This window comes from Myotis nattereri (assembly GCF_964212035.1).
Source record: "Myotis nattereri genome assembly, chromosome: 1".
Classification (NCBI taxonomy): domain Eukaryota; kingdom Metazoa; phylum Chordata; class Mammalia; order Chiroptera; family Vespertilionidae; genus Myotis; species Myotis nattereri.
The window spans coordinates 150,684,196-150,703,164 of NC_138075.1; the positions used below are offsets into that span (position 1 = coordinate 150,684,196).

At 41.6% G+C, this 18,969-nt stretch overlaps 1 protein-coding gene and 1 pseudogene across 3 annotated transcripts in view; one reads left to right on the plus strand and one right to left on the minus strand.

Annotated features, from left to right (window-relative positions):
- WDR37 (WD repeat domain 37) overlaps positions 1 to 18,969 on the plus strand; it is an 84,777-nt gene that overhangs the window by 13,484 nt on the left and 52,324 nt on the right. For both annotated transcript variants that reach the window (XM_081104752.1, XM_081104753.1), the window contains exons 2-3: positions 6,997 to 7,174; positions 12,185 to 12,281. In XM_081104752.1, coding sequence (XP_080960878.1) covers positions 7,037 to 7,174; positions 12,185 to 12,281 — 235 coding nt within the window. In that variant the 5' untranslated portion in view covers positions 6,997 to 7,036. The remainder of the gene's footprint in view (positions 1 to 6,996; positions 7,175 to 12,184; positions 12,282 to 18,969) is intronic.
- Positions 13,043 to 13,898, minus strand: LOC308529689 (F-actin-capping protein subunit alpha-1-like; annotated as a pseudogene). Its single transcript has 2 exons — positions 13,657 to 13,898; positions 13,043 to 13,448 (listed from the first exon to the last, which is right to left on the minus strand). The product of its transcript is annotated as an F-actin-capping protein subunit alpha-1-like (transcript).

Below are 18,969 nucleotides of genomic sequence, written 5' to 3' on the forward strand. Positions count from 1 at the left end.
GCATGCTTTCATGCTGTTTCCACCAAATTCTCACTCTGCCACCTGCATGATACAACTGGAAACGTGATTCATCGAACCACATGACTTTTTTCCAATGTTCGACTGTCCAATCCTTGTGTTCCTGTGCGAATTGGAGACATTTTATCTTGGTAACTGCAGACAGCAAAGGTGTTCGAACAGGCCTTCGGCTTCCATATCCCATATGATGCAGTGTACGGCTAATTTGCCTACAATGTCAGGTGGTCATAAAAATCTGGCCACTCATAATAATATATATCCCACGTTGAAAGGCTGTTAAATCGTGTTGTTTACCCATATCTTCAGAAAAAAATCACTTCTACTGTCGTGGTAAACAACCTGCGTTCCTATTTATAATGGTCTGGCCCTCTAGCAACTTCAGCGTGAAATTATAGCTAATTTGCCTACAAATGTCAGGTGGTCATAATAATCTGGCCACTCAGTGTATATATATCCTATCTAATAATAGACAAACATGGTAATTAACCGTACCTCCGACATGCTTCCCATTGGCTAATCAGGGTGATGTGCAAATTAACTGCCAACCAAGATGGCGGCCGGCAGCCAGGCAGCTGAAGCGAACAGGAGGCCTGCTTGCCCCAGTGAAGGAGGAAGCCAAGGTTTCTTGCCTGCCGCTGCTGGCCTCTGAGCTTGCACTCTAAGCAACTATGTTGCAATTATAGAAGTTAAACAAAACCCATGCTTTCAGCCAGCCGGCCGAGCTGGAGTTGCAACAGTGTTTCAATTATTGAAGCTAAACAAAGCCCAGGTTCCTGCTTTCAGCAGCCAAGGTCTCAGAGCTGGAGCTGAGCCTCAGAGCTAAAGCCAGCTCTCAGTTCCAGTGACAGCCATAGAAGGTAAATAAATCCCAGAATTAAAAAGAAAAAAGAAAAAAAGGAGAGTTTGGGAGCTTCAGTCATCCGTCAGCCTGAAAACGGCCCTCAGCCCCTCATCCAGACTGGCCAGGCACCCCAGTGGGGACCCCCACCCTGAAGGGGGTGTGACCAGCTGCAAACAGCCATCATCCCCTCATCCAGGCTGGCCAGGTACTCAAGCGGGACCCCCACTCTGATCCAGGACACCCTTCAGGGCAAGCCAGCCGGCCCCCACCCATGCACCAGGCCTCTATCCTATATAGTAAAAGGGTAATATGCCTCCCAGCACCGGGATCAGCAGAGCCGTGAGGCCTCCTGGCACCTGGATCAGCGGAGCAGTGGGGCCTCACTTCCCCTGTGTCAAGCGGAGCCGTGAGGCCTCCCAGCACCAGGATCAGCGAAGCCGCGAGGCCTCCTGGCCCCTGGAGCAGCGTGATGGGGGCAGTGCCCAAACCCCCTGATTGCCCTGCGGCTCTGTGTGTGACGGGGCGGGGCCACAACCTCCCTATCTGCCCTGCTCTGTTCGTGACAGGGGAAGGCACCCCAACCCCCTGATCGTGACAGGGGAAGGCACCCCAAACCCCTGATCGGCCCTGCTCTGTGCCTGATAGTAGGGAGCTCCCAACCCCCTGATTGGCCCTGCTCTGTGTGTGACAGGGTGCGGCTCCCCAACCCCCCCATGGGCCCTGCTCTGTGTGTGACGGAGTGGAGCCTCAACCTCCCCATCTGCCCTGCCCTGAGTGTGACAGGGGAGTTCCCCAACCCCCTGATCCACCCTGCTCTGTGCGTGACAGAGGGGAGCTCCCCAACCCCCTGATCGGCCCTGCTCTGTGCATGACGGGGGAGCTCCCCAACCCCCTGATCGGCCCTACTCTGTGCATGACGGGGGAGCTCCCCAACCGCCTGATCGGCCCTGCTCTGTGTGTGACAGGGTACGGAGTCCCAACCCCCCTGATGGGCCCTGCTCTGTGCGTGACGGGGTGGCGCCACAACCTCCCCATCGGCCCTACCCTAAGCGTGACTGGGGGTGGCATCGCAACTTCCTGATCCGCCCTGCTCTGTGCATGACAGGGGGTGGCACCCCAACTCCCCAATTGGCCCTGCTCTGAGGCTGACCAGGGGCTGCACCTAGGGATTGGGCCTGCCCTCTGCCACCTGGGAGCAGGCCTAAGCCAGCAGGTTGTTATCTCCCGAGGGGTCCCAGACTGTGAGAGGACACAAGTGGGGCTGAGGGACTCGCCCCCCCCCCCCCCCCCGCTAGTGCACAAATTTTTGTGCACCGGGCCTCTAGTATATATATTTTAAAAAAAGAAAATGAGAAATTGGTACTCACAAAATAGGGGGGAGAATAGAATTAAAAACCAAGATGGCGGCATAGGTTAACGCCGGAGATTGCTGCCTCGAACAACCACTTCAGAGATATAACTAAAGGACAGAACGGACATCATCCAGAACCACAGGAAGGCTGGCTGAGTGGAAATTCTACAACTAGGAGGAAAGAGACTATCATACCCAGACTCAGAGGAGGCGCAGTGCTGAAGTGAAATACTCAGGTGTGGAGTGCGCGCGCCGAGTGGGCTGGCGGCGAGGGCGCGGTTGTTGTTTTCAATCGGAAGGGAGCTTCAGACTCTGAGCTCCAGATCCGGGTGAGTCTCTGGGGACCCAGACTCAAACGGGAGAAGCGGGACTGTCTGGCTTCGGTTGGAACTCGAAGGCAGCTTTCTCTCTGAGGTTAGCAGCGGTTGCTGGGACTGTGAGAGGCAGAGCCCCTAGGGACAGAACTGAGAGCAGCCATAACTCCTTGCTCCGCCTGCCTTGTAGATCCCCAGGGACCCACCCCGCCCAAGCCCTGCACAGAGCCATTTGCCAGATAGCCTCAGGCAAACGCTAGATTAGCACCGCCCTAGAGATCCAGCACAGAAGCTCTCCCACTGCAGACACAGCTGACTCTCATAGCCAGTTAGCCTGGAGGTCAAATCACCCCTGGTATTGCCGACAATCAAGGCTTAACTACAACAAGACTGCGCACAAAGACCACTAGGGGGTGCACCAAGAAAAGATACAAAAATGCGGAGACAAAGAAACAGGACGCAAATATCAGAAATGGAAGATATAGAGCTCAAAACCACACTTTTAAGGTCTCTCAAGAACTGTCTAGAAGCTGCCGATAAACTTAGTAAGGCCCTCGAAAAGACTGGTGAGACCGCCGATAAATGTAGTGAGATCCTCAAGAAATCTAATGAGACCCTCGATGTTGTGATAAAGAACCAACTAGAAATTAAGCATACACTGACTGAAATAAAGAATATTATACAGACACCCAACAGCAGACCAGAGGAGCGCAAGAATCCAGTCAAAGATTTGAAACGCGAAGAAGCAAAAAACACCCACCTGGAAAAGCAAAATGAAAAAAGAATCCGAAAATACGAAGATAGTGTAAGGAGCCTCTGGGACAGCTTCAAGCGTACCAACATCAGAATTATAGGGGTGCCAGAAGAAGAGAGAGAGCAAGATACTGAAAGCCTATTTGAAGAAATCATGACAGAAAACTTCCCCGACCTGGTGAAAGAAATAGACTTACAAGTCCAGGAAGCGCAGAGAACCCCAAACAAAAGGAATCCAAAGAGGATCACACCAAGACACATCATAATTAAAATGCCAAGAGCAAAAGACAGAGAGAATCCTAAAAGTAGCAAGAGAAAGAAACCCAGTTACCTACAAGGGAATACCCATATGACTGTCAGCTGATTTCTCAACAGAAACTTTGCAGGCCAGAAGGGAGTGGCAAGAAATATTCAAAAGTGATGAATGCCAAGAACCTACAACCAAGATTACTTTATCCAGCAAAGCTATCATTCAGAACTGAAGGTCAGATAAAGAGCTTCACAGATAAGGAAAATCTAAAGGAGTTCATCACCACCAAACCAGTATTATATGAAATGCTGAAAGGTATCCTTTAAGAAGAGGGAGAAGAAAAAGGTAAAGATACAAATTATGAACAACAAATATGCATCTATCAACAAGTGAATCTAAGAATCAAGTGAATAAATAATCTGGTGATCATAATAGAATCAGGGACATAGAAAGGGAATGGACTGACTATTCTTGGGGGGGAAAGGGGTGTGGGAGATGCGAGAAGAGACTGGACAAAAATCGTGCACCTATGGATGAGGACAGGGGGTGGGGAGTGAGGGCGGAGAGTGGGGTGGGAACTGGGAGGAGGGGAGTTATGGGGGGAAAAAAGAGGAACAAATGTAATAATCTGAACAATAAAGATTTAATTAAAAAAAAAAGAAAATGAGAAGAATAATTGGTCAGTTGGATTTCATCAAATTAAAATGTTTTGCTTTGTAAAAAATCATATTAGTATGAAAAAACAGGTTACAGACTGGGAGAAACTATTTCCAGTCCACATATTTGACACATAACTTATATGGAGAAAATATAAACAGTTACCTTATGACCCAGCAATTCCATTCCTAGGTATGTATGTTGGAAAAAAGAAAACATAAATGCATATAAAAACTTGCATGCTAATGTTCACAGTGGCATTATTCATAATCTAAAAATGGAAATAACCAACTCTCCATCAACTGAATTGATTAGTAAAATGAATATTTTTCAATAAAAAGGAAGAAATTGCTAATGCAGTGCTGTGATGTGGATGAGCCTTGAAAACATGTTAAGTGCAAAAAGCCAGTCACAATAGATCAAGCTTTAAATTGTATAGAACTATTTATATTAAATGGCCAGTTTTAGAAAATTTAAATGTAGAGAAAGTATTTTAGTGGTTGTCTAGAGTTGGCTGTGGGAGTGACTTACTGTATGGTATCTGAATTTCATCTCAGTGTTTTTTATTTTTATTGATGTTTTAGAGAGACGGGAAGATAGGGAAACATCCATGTGAGAGAATTGATAGTAGCATGAAATGAGTAGGTAGTATTCAGCTGCCTCCTGCATACCCCCTACCAGGGATTGAGCCCACAACCTGGGCATGTGCCCTGACTGGGAATTGAACTACTAATCTTTCTGTGCACAGGATGATGCCCAACCAACTGAGCCACACTATACTGGCCAGGGCTCAATAATGCTTTTTTAAAACTAAATACGCATTTTTTCTCTACCCCAGCAATCTCACATTTGGGCAATCATTCAAAACAAATGGAAACTGGAGTTCACACAAAAACCGGTGTATTATTGCTCATAGTGCTTTGCTTGTAATAGTAAAAATCTGGAAAGAACCACATTTTTTTGCAATAGGTGAAAGGTTAAATTGTAGTACATCCATACCATGGAATACTACCCAGCCATCAAAAATGGCAGTAATTATTGGTGCGTGCAGCAACTTCGGTGGATCTCAAGGGCATTAAGCTCAAAATCTCAAGGGCACATACTCTGTTCTCACATTTATATAATCTCAAATGATAGAACAAAAGTTGGGAGATAGGTGGCTGTGGGGGAGAGCTCAAGAAAAGGTGGGATAATACAGTCTTTTTAAAAAAATATATTTTTATTGATTTCAGAGAGGAAGGGAGAGGGAGAGAGAGATAGAAACATCAATGATGAGAGAGAATATATATCGGCTGCCTCTTGCACGCCCCCAACTGGGGATTGAGCCCGCAACCCCGGGCATATGTCCTTGACTGGAATCGAACCTGGGACCCTTCAGTCCGTAGTCCAATGCTCTATTCACTGAGCCAAACTAGCTAAGGCGCTACAGTCTTTCTTAAAGTGAAGTGGGACTCTCTCATTTGTATGTAGTTTGTTTAGTGATGTTTCATATCTCCAAGGCTTACATTTTAACTAAATGTGATTGATGGTGTCAAACATAATGTGTTTACTTAAAAAAAAAAATAAAAAAAATAAAGTGAAGTGGGGAATGGAGAGGATCAAAATATACTGTCAGGAGGTGAAGAAGGAAGATACATACATGTTTTACTTAAAATTACATGAACTAACATAGATATATTGAGAGAAGGAAGGATCAATACGAGTGAAAAATGCCCAAGATGTGAAACTGCAATTGAGGAAGGAAATGTCATGTGTATGTTAATTAAGGCATGCTGTGAATATGAAATATACATTGAAGTTGAAGCTTACAAACTAGAAATATCCCAGTGGTATTTTTTGCAGTTACGAAAATGAGACTATTTTAGACATATTGGGTTAAATAAATAAATGAAAGTAATTTCACCTGTTTTTACTTTTTTTTTAATGTGGCCACTAGAAAATTTGCAGTAACATGGGTGGCTTGCATTGTATTCCTCTTGACCAGCGGTTTTCCACCTTTTTCTTCTCATGGCACATACAAACTAATTACTACAATCCCGCGGCACACCAAAAAAAAAAAAAAAATGTTTCTTGCTGATCTGACAAAATGTAGGTATAATATTGATTCATTCACACCGGATGGCTATTGTGTTGGCTATTGTCATTTTTTAAATTTGACAATCTAAGGAAAAAGAGGTCAGTGCTCCTGACTAAATAGTCTAGTACTGCATCTTTTAAAACTTCTTGCGGCACATGTGTTGAAAATCGCTGCTCTAGAATCTATAGTCAAGGATGGATGGGGAACATCTGACCCTCGGGTCATGTAAGGCCCAAGAAATCATTTGGTCTGGCCCTGCCAAGGCATTAGGGGGTGGTTAATTAAATGTTTGACCAAATATAGAAGGCTAATTTTAAGTTGATAATTTTGTATGGCCCTTGAATGATGTTATAAATGTCCAAGTGGCCCTTGGCAGGAAAAAGGTTCCCCACCCCTTGTCTAGGACAGGCAGTTAGAATTGGTTCCCCTGGGGAGTAGGCTGAGTCTGGGGAAAGCTGGTTAAGGGAGAGTTGTTCTGTATTTTAAAGTCTTTGTTGCTATTGGATTTTTAAAACATATTAATGAAATTTGATAAAAAATTACCTTTTTAACAAAGGCTGTGTGTGATCTCTACCTTAAAATGTTAATTTGTCATATTCTAAATTACATAGTCAATGTTAACCATAGTAAGGAAATTTGGAATTAAAAGTAGTCATTGTCTTGTCCACTGTTTTTCCTTCATTTCAATTTGCTGTGTTCAGAAATAAAGTACTTGTTTTTCCTGCTTTTGTCTAGCTTATTGCAGGAGTGACCAGGATATCACCTTATAGAAGTAATGCCCACAGAAAGCGGGAGCTGTTCAACTGCTCGCCAAGCAAAACAGAAACGCAAATCTCATAGCCTTTCTATACGAAGAACTAACAGCTCTGAACAGGAGAGGACGGGTTTGCCAAGAGAAATGTTAGAAGGACAAGTAAGTTAGTGCTGAGCATGTTTGTAATGTTCCAGAAATAGCCAAATATACACAGGTCTCTAAAGTAGAGAAAAACTGTGAGTTACCAAAAAACAAAACAAACCTAACTTCCCCTCCCTTAAATAAAACTACTGTCAAATACAATAGCCTACACAGTGACAGGATTCAATTCCAAGGTTAATGTTTTTTGTTTTTTTTAAAAATATATATTTTTATTGATTTCAGAGAGGAAGGGGGGGGGGAGAGAGAGAGAGAGAGAGAGAGAGAGAGAGAGAGACATCAATGATAAGGGAGAATCATTGATCGGTTGCCTTCTGCACACTCCCTACTGGGGATCGAGCCTGCAACCTGGGCATTTACCCTGACCAGAATTGAACCCAGGACCCTTCAGTCCACAGGCTGATGCTCAGTCCACTGAGCCAAACCAGCAAGGGCCCCAGGTTAATGTTTTTACAATATATAATATTAAAAAAAAAGTGGGTGTGACACTTTGGATCAGTTTTTCTTCTTTGTGCTATTTTATAGTAAAGTTTTTATTCTACAGTGCAGTTTTAATTGTCTGTCTAATAGTCTCAAGAAAAGGAGAATCAGGTATTACTTCAGTGATCTTTCTGTTCTCTGGAGAGTTTCTGGAATCAGATCTTTCAGTATGTTTTCTTGGCTTTATCCTGAGTTTTCTGTAGTGAGTATATTTATTTATTTGATATCCCTTTTATTCAGACGAACTAATATTTTATTGATAAGGCTAAGTTTTCTTACACTTTTTCCTTTATTATGAAAATGTGTTAGTTTTTAAAGGACATTGTGAAACCTAAAAGTATATTTGATAATAAAATAGATTATAATTATATATACTACATATTGATAATAGTATATATAAACATGTATAGAAGCATACATACATATAGTTTTATGACTGTCCCTTCATAATTATAACTAATTCAACAGCCATAATATAACAGGAAAATAAGGCTGAAATTTGAGAAATTGGCTCATTGGGATGTTGGATCTTATTAGAACCGTGCCTGGGGCTCTGATTTCTGGGCCACCAGGATGCAACTTCTAGGAGGGCAGCAGTACACACTCAGAACCTAGTGCAATTGCTTGGCACGTAGTAAATATTTAGTTAGAACCCTGTTAATATGTATTGAGTGGATGAATAAATGAACAAATATGTGGTTCTGCTTTCTAAAAGAAACTGTATTTTAACAGTATTGGAAATAAAAACCATAGACTTTAAGGAGCCTCCAAAATAGGTTTGATATTTTTAGTGTGTTAGTGAACTTGGGTGGCCATAACAAAGTACCACATAGACTGAATGGACTTAATAGAACTTTATTCTCCCTCAGTCTTGGAGGCTGAAAGTTGGAGATCAAGGTGTGGGCAGTTTCTCCTGAAGCCTCTCTCCTTGGCTTATAGATGGTTGTTTCCTACTTGTGTCTTCACATGGTTGTCCATCTGTGTGTGTCCGTGTTTTCATCTCCCCTTCTGATAATGGCACCAGTCAGATTGGATTAGGGCCAACCCCAGTGACCCCATTTTGCCTCAATCGCTGTAGCTCTGAATAAAGTCATATTCTGAGATGCGGGAGGGTCAGTACTTCCACATATGAGTTTGGGGGGAAACACAGCCCATAACTCTTAGGAAAGAATTTGAACCAGAGCTGTGCAGTGGACCTTCTATGATGGAATGTTCTAGATCTTTGCTATCAGATATGGGAGCCACAAGCCTCAGGTGTCTCCTGTGACTGAGGAATTTAAAAAATTTTAATTAACTTACATTTATTTTTTTTATTTTTTATTATTTTTTAATATATTTTATTGATTTTTTACAGAGAGGAAGGGAGAGAGATAGAGAGTTAGAAACATCGATGAGAGAGAAACATCAATCAGCTGCCTCCTGCACATCTCCTACTGGGGAAATGCACGCAACCCAGGTACATGCCCTTGACCGGAATCGAACCCGGGACCCTTCAGTCCGCAGGCCGACGCTCTATCCACTGAGCCAAACTGGTTTCGGCAACTTACATTTAAATAGTCAAATGGAGCTACTGGGGATCAAACCCGTAACCTTAAATATGTGCCCTGAACCGGAATCAAACCTTTGACCTTTCGGTATACGGGATGATGCTCCAACTAACTGAGCCACATTGGCCATGACTAAGATATATCTTTTTAATTGTTAGATTTATTTACATTTTTAGCAGTGAAAAATTCTATAACCTTTGCTAGCATTTCCTAGCATGAACTGCCCTATGAGGTACGTGTGTTCTCTTGGCCTCCTGAGGGCCTGCCCTCCATTGTGATGTAGCACCATGGGTAATTGCATCTCAGGATAACCTTTTGTGAAGGCCATTCAGAGCCCTCCAAGCTGCACAGCCTAGCATTGCTCCTCGGTCCTCATCGTGGTGTCTCCAGTGTTCCTTGGATGGCGCCTACTTGTCAATGAGTCCAGTGTCCTGAAAGGCTGGTGTGAGGTGCTTTGCCTGGTTCAGCAGCTTGATTTTACCAGTGGGTTTGAGTTGAACAGTAGGTCATCACTCTCTAGAGGAGGTTACAGTCATGCTCTTTGAGTTTGTTGGGGAGCACTAACAATAGTGAAGATTAGTGTGAAGAAGCCATAGTCAGTTACCTCTTAGATTCATGAGTCGGAAGTAGTTTAGGAAGCAGTGCTTAGCTCAGGGATGGGAAGCCTGTACTTGCACAGGGCTACTGAATCTCTGTGCGCATGGAGCATTGAGGGTCATCTTTTACCCAGGTACCTGCTGCTGTGGTAAAATGTAATTCCCTTTACAAGCTTTACTGAATCCATAGTAGTTTTTCTGTTAAGAGTTTTCTCAAGTGATACCATAAGTTACATTCCTCAGTTCAGGGTCTGTGAAGTCAAGTGGCACTAGGAGAGCTGTTAGGAAAGGTCAGGAGGAGCTCTATCGGGCCACTTGCCCTCCAGTGGAAAAGTTCTCATTTCACTGCACGTTGCTTCTTGATTGTCTTTATTTTATCAAGTGACATTAACACTGACATCTTAGTTTTATCTCCATTACAATTACATTTTAAGAGGCGTTTACTATTTAAGTAAATGTAACATTTCAGTGGCTGAATCAGGATCTTAAACATTGTGGGTGTAGGTGAGTTGGAATTGATAGACATGAGAGGAGATTGGGCCTTGGGAGTCAGAAAAGCTTCCAAGTGACACTCTGAGGAGGGCTAACTGAATGAGGGGTTCTGCGGGAACATGGCACGGAGAGGGAAGAGATAGGCAAGGGCCATGAGGCGGGGCAGACAGTGTGTTAAACATTAATTGTGCTGGTTTAGTTTAGTTTATTTTTCATTGTTACTTTAAGTTTTTATTTCTTTTTTTCATGTTTTTTTTAATTGGTATTTTATTTTATTATTTTTTAAAAAATATATTTTATTGATTTTTTTACAGAGAGGAAGGGAGAGGGTTAGAGAGTTAGAAACATCAATGAGAGAGAAACATTGATCAGCTGCCTCCTGCACACTCCCTTCTGGGTAGGTGCTTGCAACCAAGGTACATGCCCTTGTCCAGAATTGAACCTGGGACCCTTGAGTCTGCAGGCCAATGCTCTATCCACTGAGCCAAACCAGTTAGGGTTTTAATTGGTGTTTTAGAGGGGTATTGAGAGAGGCTGCATGAATCAGTTCTATCAGATTCAGTTTGTAAACAAGGCTTCACATATATTTTCAGGTAGCTTGTAAAATTTACTTGAGCATTCTGTGATTACTTAAAAACATACTGCTAAAATGCTTATGTCATTAGAGATCATTTTGCCCAAAATTCTTGTCTTCCTAAGAAGTTAATCTGAAGGAATTTAATAAATGTTATATATATTTGCAACTCACTAAACATCAAAAAGTTTGTTCTGCATATAAATTTGAAAAGCTACTTAGAAAATTACTGTGTCAGCAGTTAAAGTATTAAAACATTTTTTAAGAAATACTTATTAAGAATTTTGTTTAAGAATACTCTTAAGTGCTGGGAGGGGGGGTCACTCAGAAGATACTCTACAATATAGGCCATGTCCTTAGGAAATTAGAAGAGAATGTAGACTGTGTCATTCTCCCTGTTATTGACAGTGTCTGGAAGGTAAATGCTTGTGAACACAGTTGGTGTCTAAGGCACTGCTTACTCATTTGACCATACCTAAAAATTTAGCTGAGCTGTTGCTTCTTCCCACTGATTTCCCATGAGGTTTAGACAGAACTGAAGGTGTGCAGAGCACGTGCTGAGGCACGCAGGCACCAGGAACTAACTGGGAACTTACATGGTAATGTTTTCATTTAACTGATACAAGTTTTGCTTTTACAGGTGAAATTTTTCTTTTTTCTCTCCTCATGATAATCTTATAGGTATTACATAGAGTTACAGTGGACATGAGGATTCTATAAGGCACAATTTCTATTAATATGTAACTTATTAAAATTAATTTATAATACTACATGATAGAATTTAAAGGCTATTTATAATGTAATTTAAAAAATCCTCACCCAAAGATATAGTCATTGATTTTATAGAGACAGGAAGAGAGAGAGAGAAACATGGGTCAGTTACCTTCCATATGCTCCCTGTAACCTAGGAATGTGCCCTGACCGGGAAGCAAACCCATGACCTTTCGGTGTACTGGACAGTGCTCCAACCAACTGAGCCACACCGGCCAGGACATAATATAATTTTATTTGTGAGAACTGCATGCCTTCTCTACAAATTTGGAATTTTTAAAATAAGGTAGGCTTATTTCCTCCCTTGTAAAAAAAACAATTGTGTTGTTTTGAAGAAGTGCTTATTCTTGAATCCCATATTGATTTTAGTTTTATCTGTAGAAATTTGAGACTTTCAGTTCTGTAAGCATTTTATGTATAAGAAATAAAACATCTAAAGGTATAAAAGCTTAAGATACAAGATAATTCACTTTGGAAAAAATATATTGGTACTTGGTATCAGAGTTTCTCATTCATTATGCATTTTAAACAAAATCTTCTTTTTCTACAGGATTCTAAACTGCCTTCCTCAGTTCGCAGTACACTTTTGGAACTGTTTGGTCAAATAGAAAGAGAATTTGAAAACCTTTATATTGAAAATTTAGAATGTGAGTATTTCCTGTCTTAATATACTTTTATAACTTTTCACTTAAAAATCTTTGAGAGTCAAATTTGTGGGTGGACATTCACCACTGCATCTGTTTTCTTTTCTGCTGCCATAGTAAGATTAGTGGCTTTATTTATTTATTTATTTATTTATGTATTTATTTATTTATTTTTTAAATATATTTTATTGATTTTTTACAGAGAGGAAGGGAGAGAGATAGAGAGTTAGAAACATCGATGAGAGAGAAACATCGATCAGCTGCCTCCTGCACATCTCCTACTGGGGATATGCCCGCAACCCAGGTACATGCCCTTGACCGGAATCGAACCTGGGACCCTTCAGTCCGCAGGCCGACGCTCTATCCACTGAGCCAAACCGGTTTCGGCAGATTAGTGGCTTTAAATAACACAATTTATTATCTTAAAGCTCGGCAGACTAAAATCAGGTGTGGGCAGAGCTGTGTTCCTTCTGGAGGCATGAGAAGGAATCTTCTCCTCCTGTTTGTTTGGTTTGTGGCAGATTTCATTTACTTGGAGTGATTTATATATTTTAAAAAATATATATGTTTATTGATTTCAGAGAAGAAGGAAGAGGGAGAGAGAGATAGAATTATCAATGATGAGAGAGGACCATTGACTAGCTGCCTCCTGCACGCCCCCTATTGGGGATCGAGCCCACAACCTGGACATGTGCCCTTGACCAGAATTGAACCTGGGACCCTTTAGTTTGCAGGCCGATGCTCTATCCATTGAGCAAAACCGGCTAGGGCTCTTTGCCAGTCTTATAGCTGAGTATCTTGTTCCAGTCAGTTTTGGTGTGGGTAACTGGAAGCTGCCAGCACAAGGCCTTGAATGTGGTGTCTGGCATTGTTTGATGGTTTTCACTAATTGCTGCCTGATACTCATTTTCTGCATGCTCTGTGATTTTAATAAACTCCTTGGTAGTTTGGACTTCATTCGAAGCAGTTAGTGAATCCTGTACATCTTTATGACTAATCAATTGAACACTGCCATCTTCATAATAATGAATCTAAATCTTAAGTACTCCAACCTCCTGGGCTTTAGGGAGTGATATTGTGATACTCATTGTGATATTCAGTGACCATTCCAGAAGTTTTTAGGCTGAAACTGGTGGCTTTCAATATATGCAATAATGGTCTGTTGCCCATCTATAGTTTTAACATAAACAGCACAGAAACCATTGAAATAGTGATCTTTCACATAGGCCCTTAAAGTGCTGTCACAGGATTCTTTCCAAGACTTCAGACCTCCATCTACTTCCTCTGGCTGGGAGTAACTTGCTTCTTTCTGTAACTGATTAAACTTAAAGGAAATTTTTGTTTCTTGGATCGAAAAATCTGCTATTATCCAGGTCACTGTGTTTTGTAATTGAGATAGGATATTGATCTTCATATCCTATCTTTATAGGTGTGAACTGATCCATATTATACTGAGCAAATGCTTGTGCTGCCCCTTTCTCAAGGAAATTGTCATTCATTATTAAGGAGTAGCTGGACATTATTGAATGCTTCATTAATTCTTCTGGGGGGTATATGAGTGATGAATTTAGCAGCTATATGTACCTTCTCATTTGACACCTGATCCTTGAAGTCGGCCATCTTGTCTTTAGGTGTGTTTTTTAAAAATATATTTTATTGATTTTTTTACAGAGAGGAAGGGAGAGGGATAGAGAGCTAGAAACATCGATGAGAGAGAAACATTGATCAGCTGCCTCCTGCACACCCCCTACTGGGGATGTGCCTGCAACCAAGGTACATGCCCTTGACCGGAATCGAACCTGGGACCCTTCAGTCCGCAGGCCAACGCTCCATCCACTGAGACAAACTGGTGAGGGCTAGGTGTTTTTTTCAAAATCCTCACCCAAGGGCAGTCTTTGATTTTATTTATTTATTTTTTTTTTTAGAGAGAGGAAGGGAAGGGAGGAAGGGGGGGGGGAGAGAGAGATGGGGGGGGAAGAGAAAGAGAGAAACATTGATGTGAGAGAGATACATTAATTGATTTGGTTGCTTCCTGCACATGCCCTGACTGGGGTTGGGAACGAACCTGCAACCCAGGTATGTGCCTTTGACCAGAATCGAACCCAAGACCCTCATGGTTAGAGCAGGCTGACGTTCTAACCACTGAATCAAGCCAGCCAGGGCTTGTCTTTAGCTTTTTCTTTTTAAACTCTTCCTTATTGAAAGTTTTCCGTGATTCTCTTTCCACCCATTGATCTCTTCTCACCCACTCGCCCCCCATCACAGACCCTCACCGCCCTACTGTCTGTGTCCATTGGTTATTCTTATATGCATGCATATAAGTCCTTTGGTTGATCTCTCCCCCTCCACCCCCCTTCCCTGCCCTCCCTCTGAGGTTTGATGATCTGTTTGATGCTTCTGTGTCTCTGGATCTATTTTTGTTCATCAGTTTATTTGTTCATTATATTCCACAAATGAGTGAGATAATCTGATATTTAGCTTTCTTGGACTGGCTTATTTCACTTAGCATGATGCTCTCCAGGTCCATCCATGCTGTTGCAAATGGTAAGAGTTCTTTCTTTTTTAGAGCAGCGTAGTATTCCATTGTGTATATGTACCACAGGTTTTTAATCCACTCATCTGCTGATGGGCATTTAGGCTGTTTCCAAATCTTAGTTATTGTAAATTGTGCTGCTATGAACATAGGGATGCATATATTCTTTCTCTTGTTTTTAGTTTTTTTTAAACAATTTTATTTATCTGAAACTTATATAAAATATTGTATGTAAACTAATTGAAAAAACACTAAAAATTTTTTTTAGAAGCAATTTTTTTATTTCCTTAAAGTAGTGATTTTCAACCATTTTCATCTCATGGCACACATAAACTAATTACTAAATGCTGTGGCACACCAAAAAATATATTTTTTGCCAATCTGATAAAATAAATAGGTACAATTTTGATTCATTCACACCAGATGGCTGTTGTTGTGTTGGCTGTTATTTTTTTTATGTGACAGTTTAAGGGAAAAGAGGTCAGTGCCCCTGACTAAATAGTCAGGTATTGTATATTTTAAAAATTCTTGTGGCACACCAGTGTGCCTGATGTGACATACCAGTTGAAAATTGCTGTCTTGAAGAATCAATTAGTGTAAAAAGGAAACATATCTGTAATTATTTCTCCTGTTGATCCATCCCACTGTGCAAAGGAAAACATTTGCTGCATTTTTTGCTTTTAGTTCTTCTAGTAATTATTTTATAAAATATCTGTTTTTGCTCTGTCAACTTTAGTTCACATGAAGTCATACTTTGTAAAGTGTTAGGAAATGATGTGTCTTTTATCCCTCACTGCTCTATTACTTTCCAGTTTTTGTTATTTTCCAGGGTTTGTGTTTATAAAATTTTTAACCATAATCAGGTCTTTCGTCCCTTATAAATTGATTCTAGAAATTGAATACTAATAAACAGCTTTTGTATTATTAGAGTATGTTTACTCTAGAACTTTTGTATTATTAGAGTATGTTTACTCTAGAACTAAGTGGTGTGGTTGGGTCAATAGTGAAGAGAGTATAATCCTATGTCATTTAAACTTTGCTATTAGAAAATTTAATGTTTTGATAATTGGATTTTCCTTGTAAAGCCATCTTGAAAATTTACAGAGGAAGAAATTATTTCAACATTTTATAAAATAAAATTAGGTACTGTGTACTGCATCTGATTTTAAGCATTTTTTTAAGTACCACAGTTGTATGGACCCAGGTATTGTTGAATTTCCATTGTGATTTAAGGCCTTGTGTTTTATGAATTTGTACAGTCTTTCAAGAAAAACTGTAGGATTTACAGATGACTAATTTTGAAGGGTCAGTGGCTTCCTCTTGCCTGTGAGATAGAGTTGAAATTGCTCAAACTGGATTTGTTTAGAGCCTTTTGCGCTTGGCCTTGTTTCTAGTTGATCTCATTTGCACTTTCACCCAGACACTTGGCCTCACACTAGTCTGAACTGATCTTGTCCAGGCCTGGGAGGCAGCATGGCAGGCTCATAGCCTTAGTGCTGGGTGGATTTGTGGCCAGACAGGGACCAGCTGCAAGGCTATAGTAGGTTGTGTCCTTGGATAAGTCCCTTCTCCCACTGGTCTCTTTTCTCATCTGCATAGTGTGGAAACTGGGATAATAGCATCTGTCCATAGCATAGCCGTGTCTGCCTCCTCCCTGCAGTGTCTCTGCTCATTCTCTTCTTCACAGCTGATGTCCTTTCTCTTTACTCTCCTCTTCTGTTCCCATACACCTCTACTTCTATTTATTTTTCATAACTTCGGTTTTTAATCTTCCTTATATATAATCCTCACTTGGTACTCTATAGTGTCATGCAACAATGATTATGTTTTTTTATTTTATGTTTTTTCCCCTTGATTTCAGTGCTCAGCTAGACTGTAATATTACATTTAGTTTTGGACAATATCAGGATAATGTTTTTAAATATATAGAATAAAATACAAAGGAAAAGATTATATTGATATCCAAGAGCTCTGCTTGATGAGAACCTTTTTTTTTAAATATATTTTTTATTGATTAAGATATTACATATGTGTCCTTATCCCCACGTTATTCTTTACCCCCCGCCCCCTGCTCATCCCCCCCCCCCCATTGTCCATGTCCATTGGTTAGGCCTATATGCTTGCATATAAGTCCTTTGGTTGATCTCTCCCCCTTACCCCCACCCTCCCCTACCTTCCCTCCAGGGCCCGACAGTCCAATCAATGCCTCTCTGTCTCTGGATCAGTCCTTGTTCATCAGTTTATGTTGTTCATTATATTCCACAAATGTGTGAGATCATGTGGTATTTATCCCTTAAAGAATATCCTTCAGCATTTCATATAATCCTGGTTTGGTGGTGATGAACTCCTTTAGCTTTCCCTTATCTGTGAAGCTCTTTATCCGACCTTTAATTCTGAATGATAGCTTTGTTGGATAAAGTAATCTTGGTTGTAGGTTCTTGGCATTCATCACTTTGAATATTTCTTGCCACTCCCTTCTGGCCTGCAAAGTTTCTGTTGAGAAATCAGCTGACAGTCGTATGGGTACTCCCCTGTAGGTAACTGAGGTTCTTTCTCTTGCTGCTTTTAAGATTCTCTCTTTGTCTTTAGCCCTTGGCATTTTAATTATGATGTGTCTTGGTGTGGTCCTCTTTGGATTCCTTTTGTTTGGGGTTCTCTGCGCTTCCTGGACTTGTAAGTCTATTTCTTTCATCAGGTGGGGGAAGTTTTCTGTCATGATTTCTTCAAATAGGCTTTCAGTATCTTGCTCTCTCTCTTCTTCTGGCACCCCGATAATTCGGATGTTGGTACGTTTGAAGTTGTCCCAGAGGCTCCTTACACTATCTTTGTATTTTTGGATTCTTTTTTCATTTTGCTTTTCCGGATGGGTGTTTTTTGCTTCTTCGTATTTCAGATCTTTGACTTGATTCTTGGGATCCTCTCGTCTGCTGTTGGATCTCTGTATATTATTCTTTATTTCAGTCAGTGTATGTTTAATTTCTGACTGGTCCTTTTCCATTTTTTTGGCATTCTCATTAAGATCCTTGAAGGTCTCACGAAGTTCCTCGGAGGTTTGTAGAAGATTCTTGAGTAACCTTATAACTGTGGTTCTGAACTCTATGTCCTCCATTAGTTTGCTTTCCTCCATTTCTTTCATTTGTGATATATTTCTTGTCTTTGCATTTTTGACTGACTGCGAGGAGCCTCTGTCTGTGCTGGAGACACCCTTCTGTGTGTGGGTCCACCCAGCAGGGGCTACAGCAATATCAACAGATTGCTCCTCTTTGTTTGCAAGTTTTGGAGCTCTCTGATTCACTGCAGTTAGGCTGCAAAAGCGTAGATGCCTCCCTTGTGCCGCTGAGCACACCTTGGGAGGGGATGTAGTGGGACGGGGTCTCAGAGAGTTCCCAGGGCGGGGCAAACAGCAATGGAGTCGTCAGCGACCCTGTGACTCCAACTCCGCGATTCCCTGAGTGCCGCGCGCCCCCACAGACCTGTGAGCAGCTCTGTGAGAAAGTCACCTTCGCTTTCCGACTCGCTGCAAGACAGTCCCATTTCTCCCCGTAGGAGCCTGGGACCCCAGCGTCTCGCTGTAAATGAGTTCAGTGGGTTCGCGAGCTTGTCCCCTTCCGATTGAAAAAAACCGTGCACCCAGGTGCAGCAGCCTCGCTCGCGCCCCCGTACCTCTGTTCTTGGTGCCTCTCCCCTTCTACTCAATGCGGTCTCAATGCGCTTTTTTCTTTCCTTCTAGTTGTAGAACTTCCACTCGATCAGCTTTCCCGTGGTTCTGGATGATAGCTCTTTTGTCTTATAGTTGTGGTTTTAATGTTGTCGTGGGGGGCAGCACGTACAGGTTTGTACCTTATGCCGCCATCTTGGTTCCTACCTTGATGAGAACCTTGATAGCATCATGTCTTACCTGAGTAGGAAGAGCATAGGAGTTTCTATTTTTGGAATCATGTCTTAAATTTTTTAAGAACTCTATAAATTGTGATTTTGTTTACAGGATATTATTCTGGTCTTTGTTTAGACCAGGGGTGGGCAAACTTTTTGACTCGAGGGCCACAATGGGTTCTTAAACTGGACTGGAGGGCCAGAACAAAAGCATGGATGGAGTGTTTGTGTGAGCTAATACATGTTAACACTGCTGCTGGTGAAGGAGCGGAGGGGAGAGCAAGA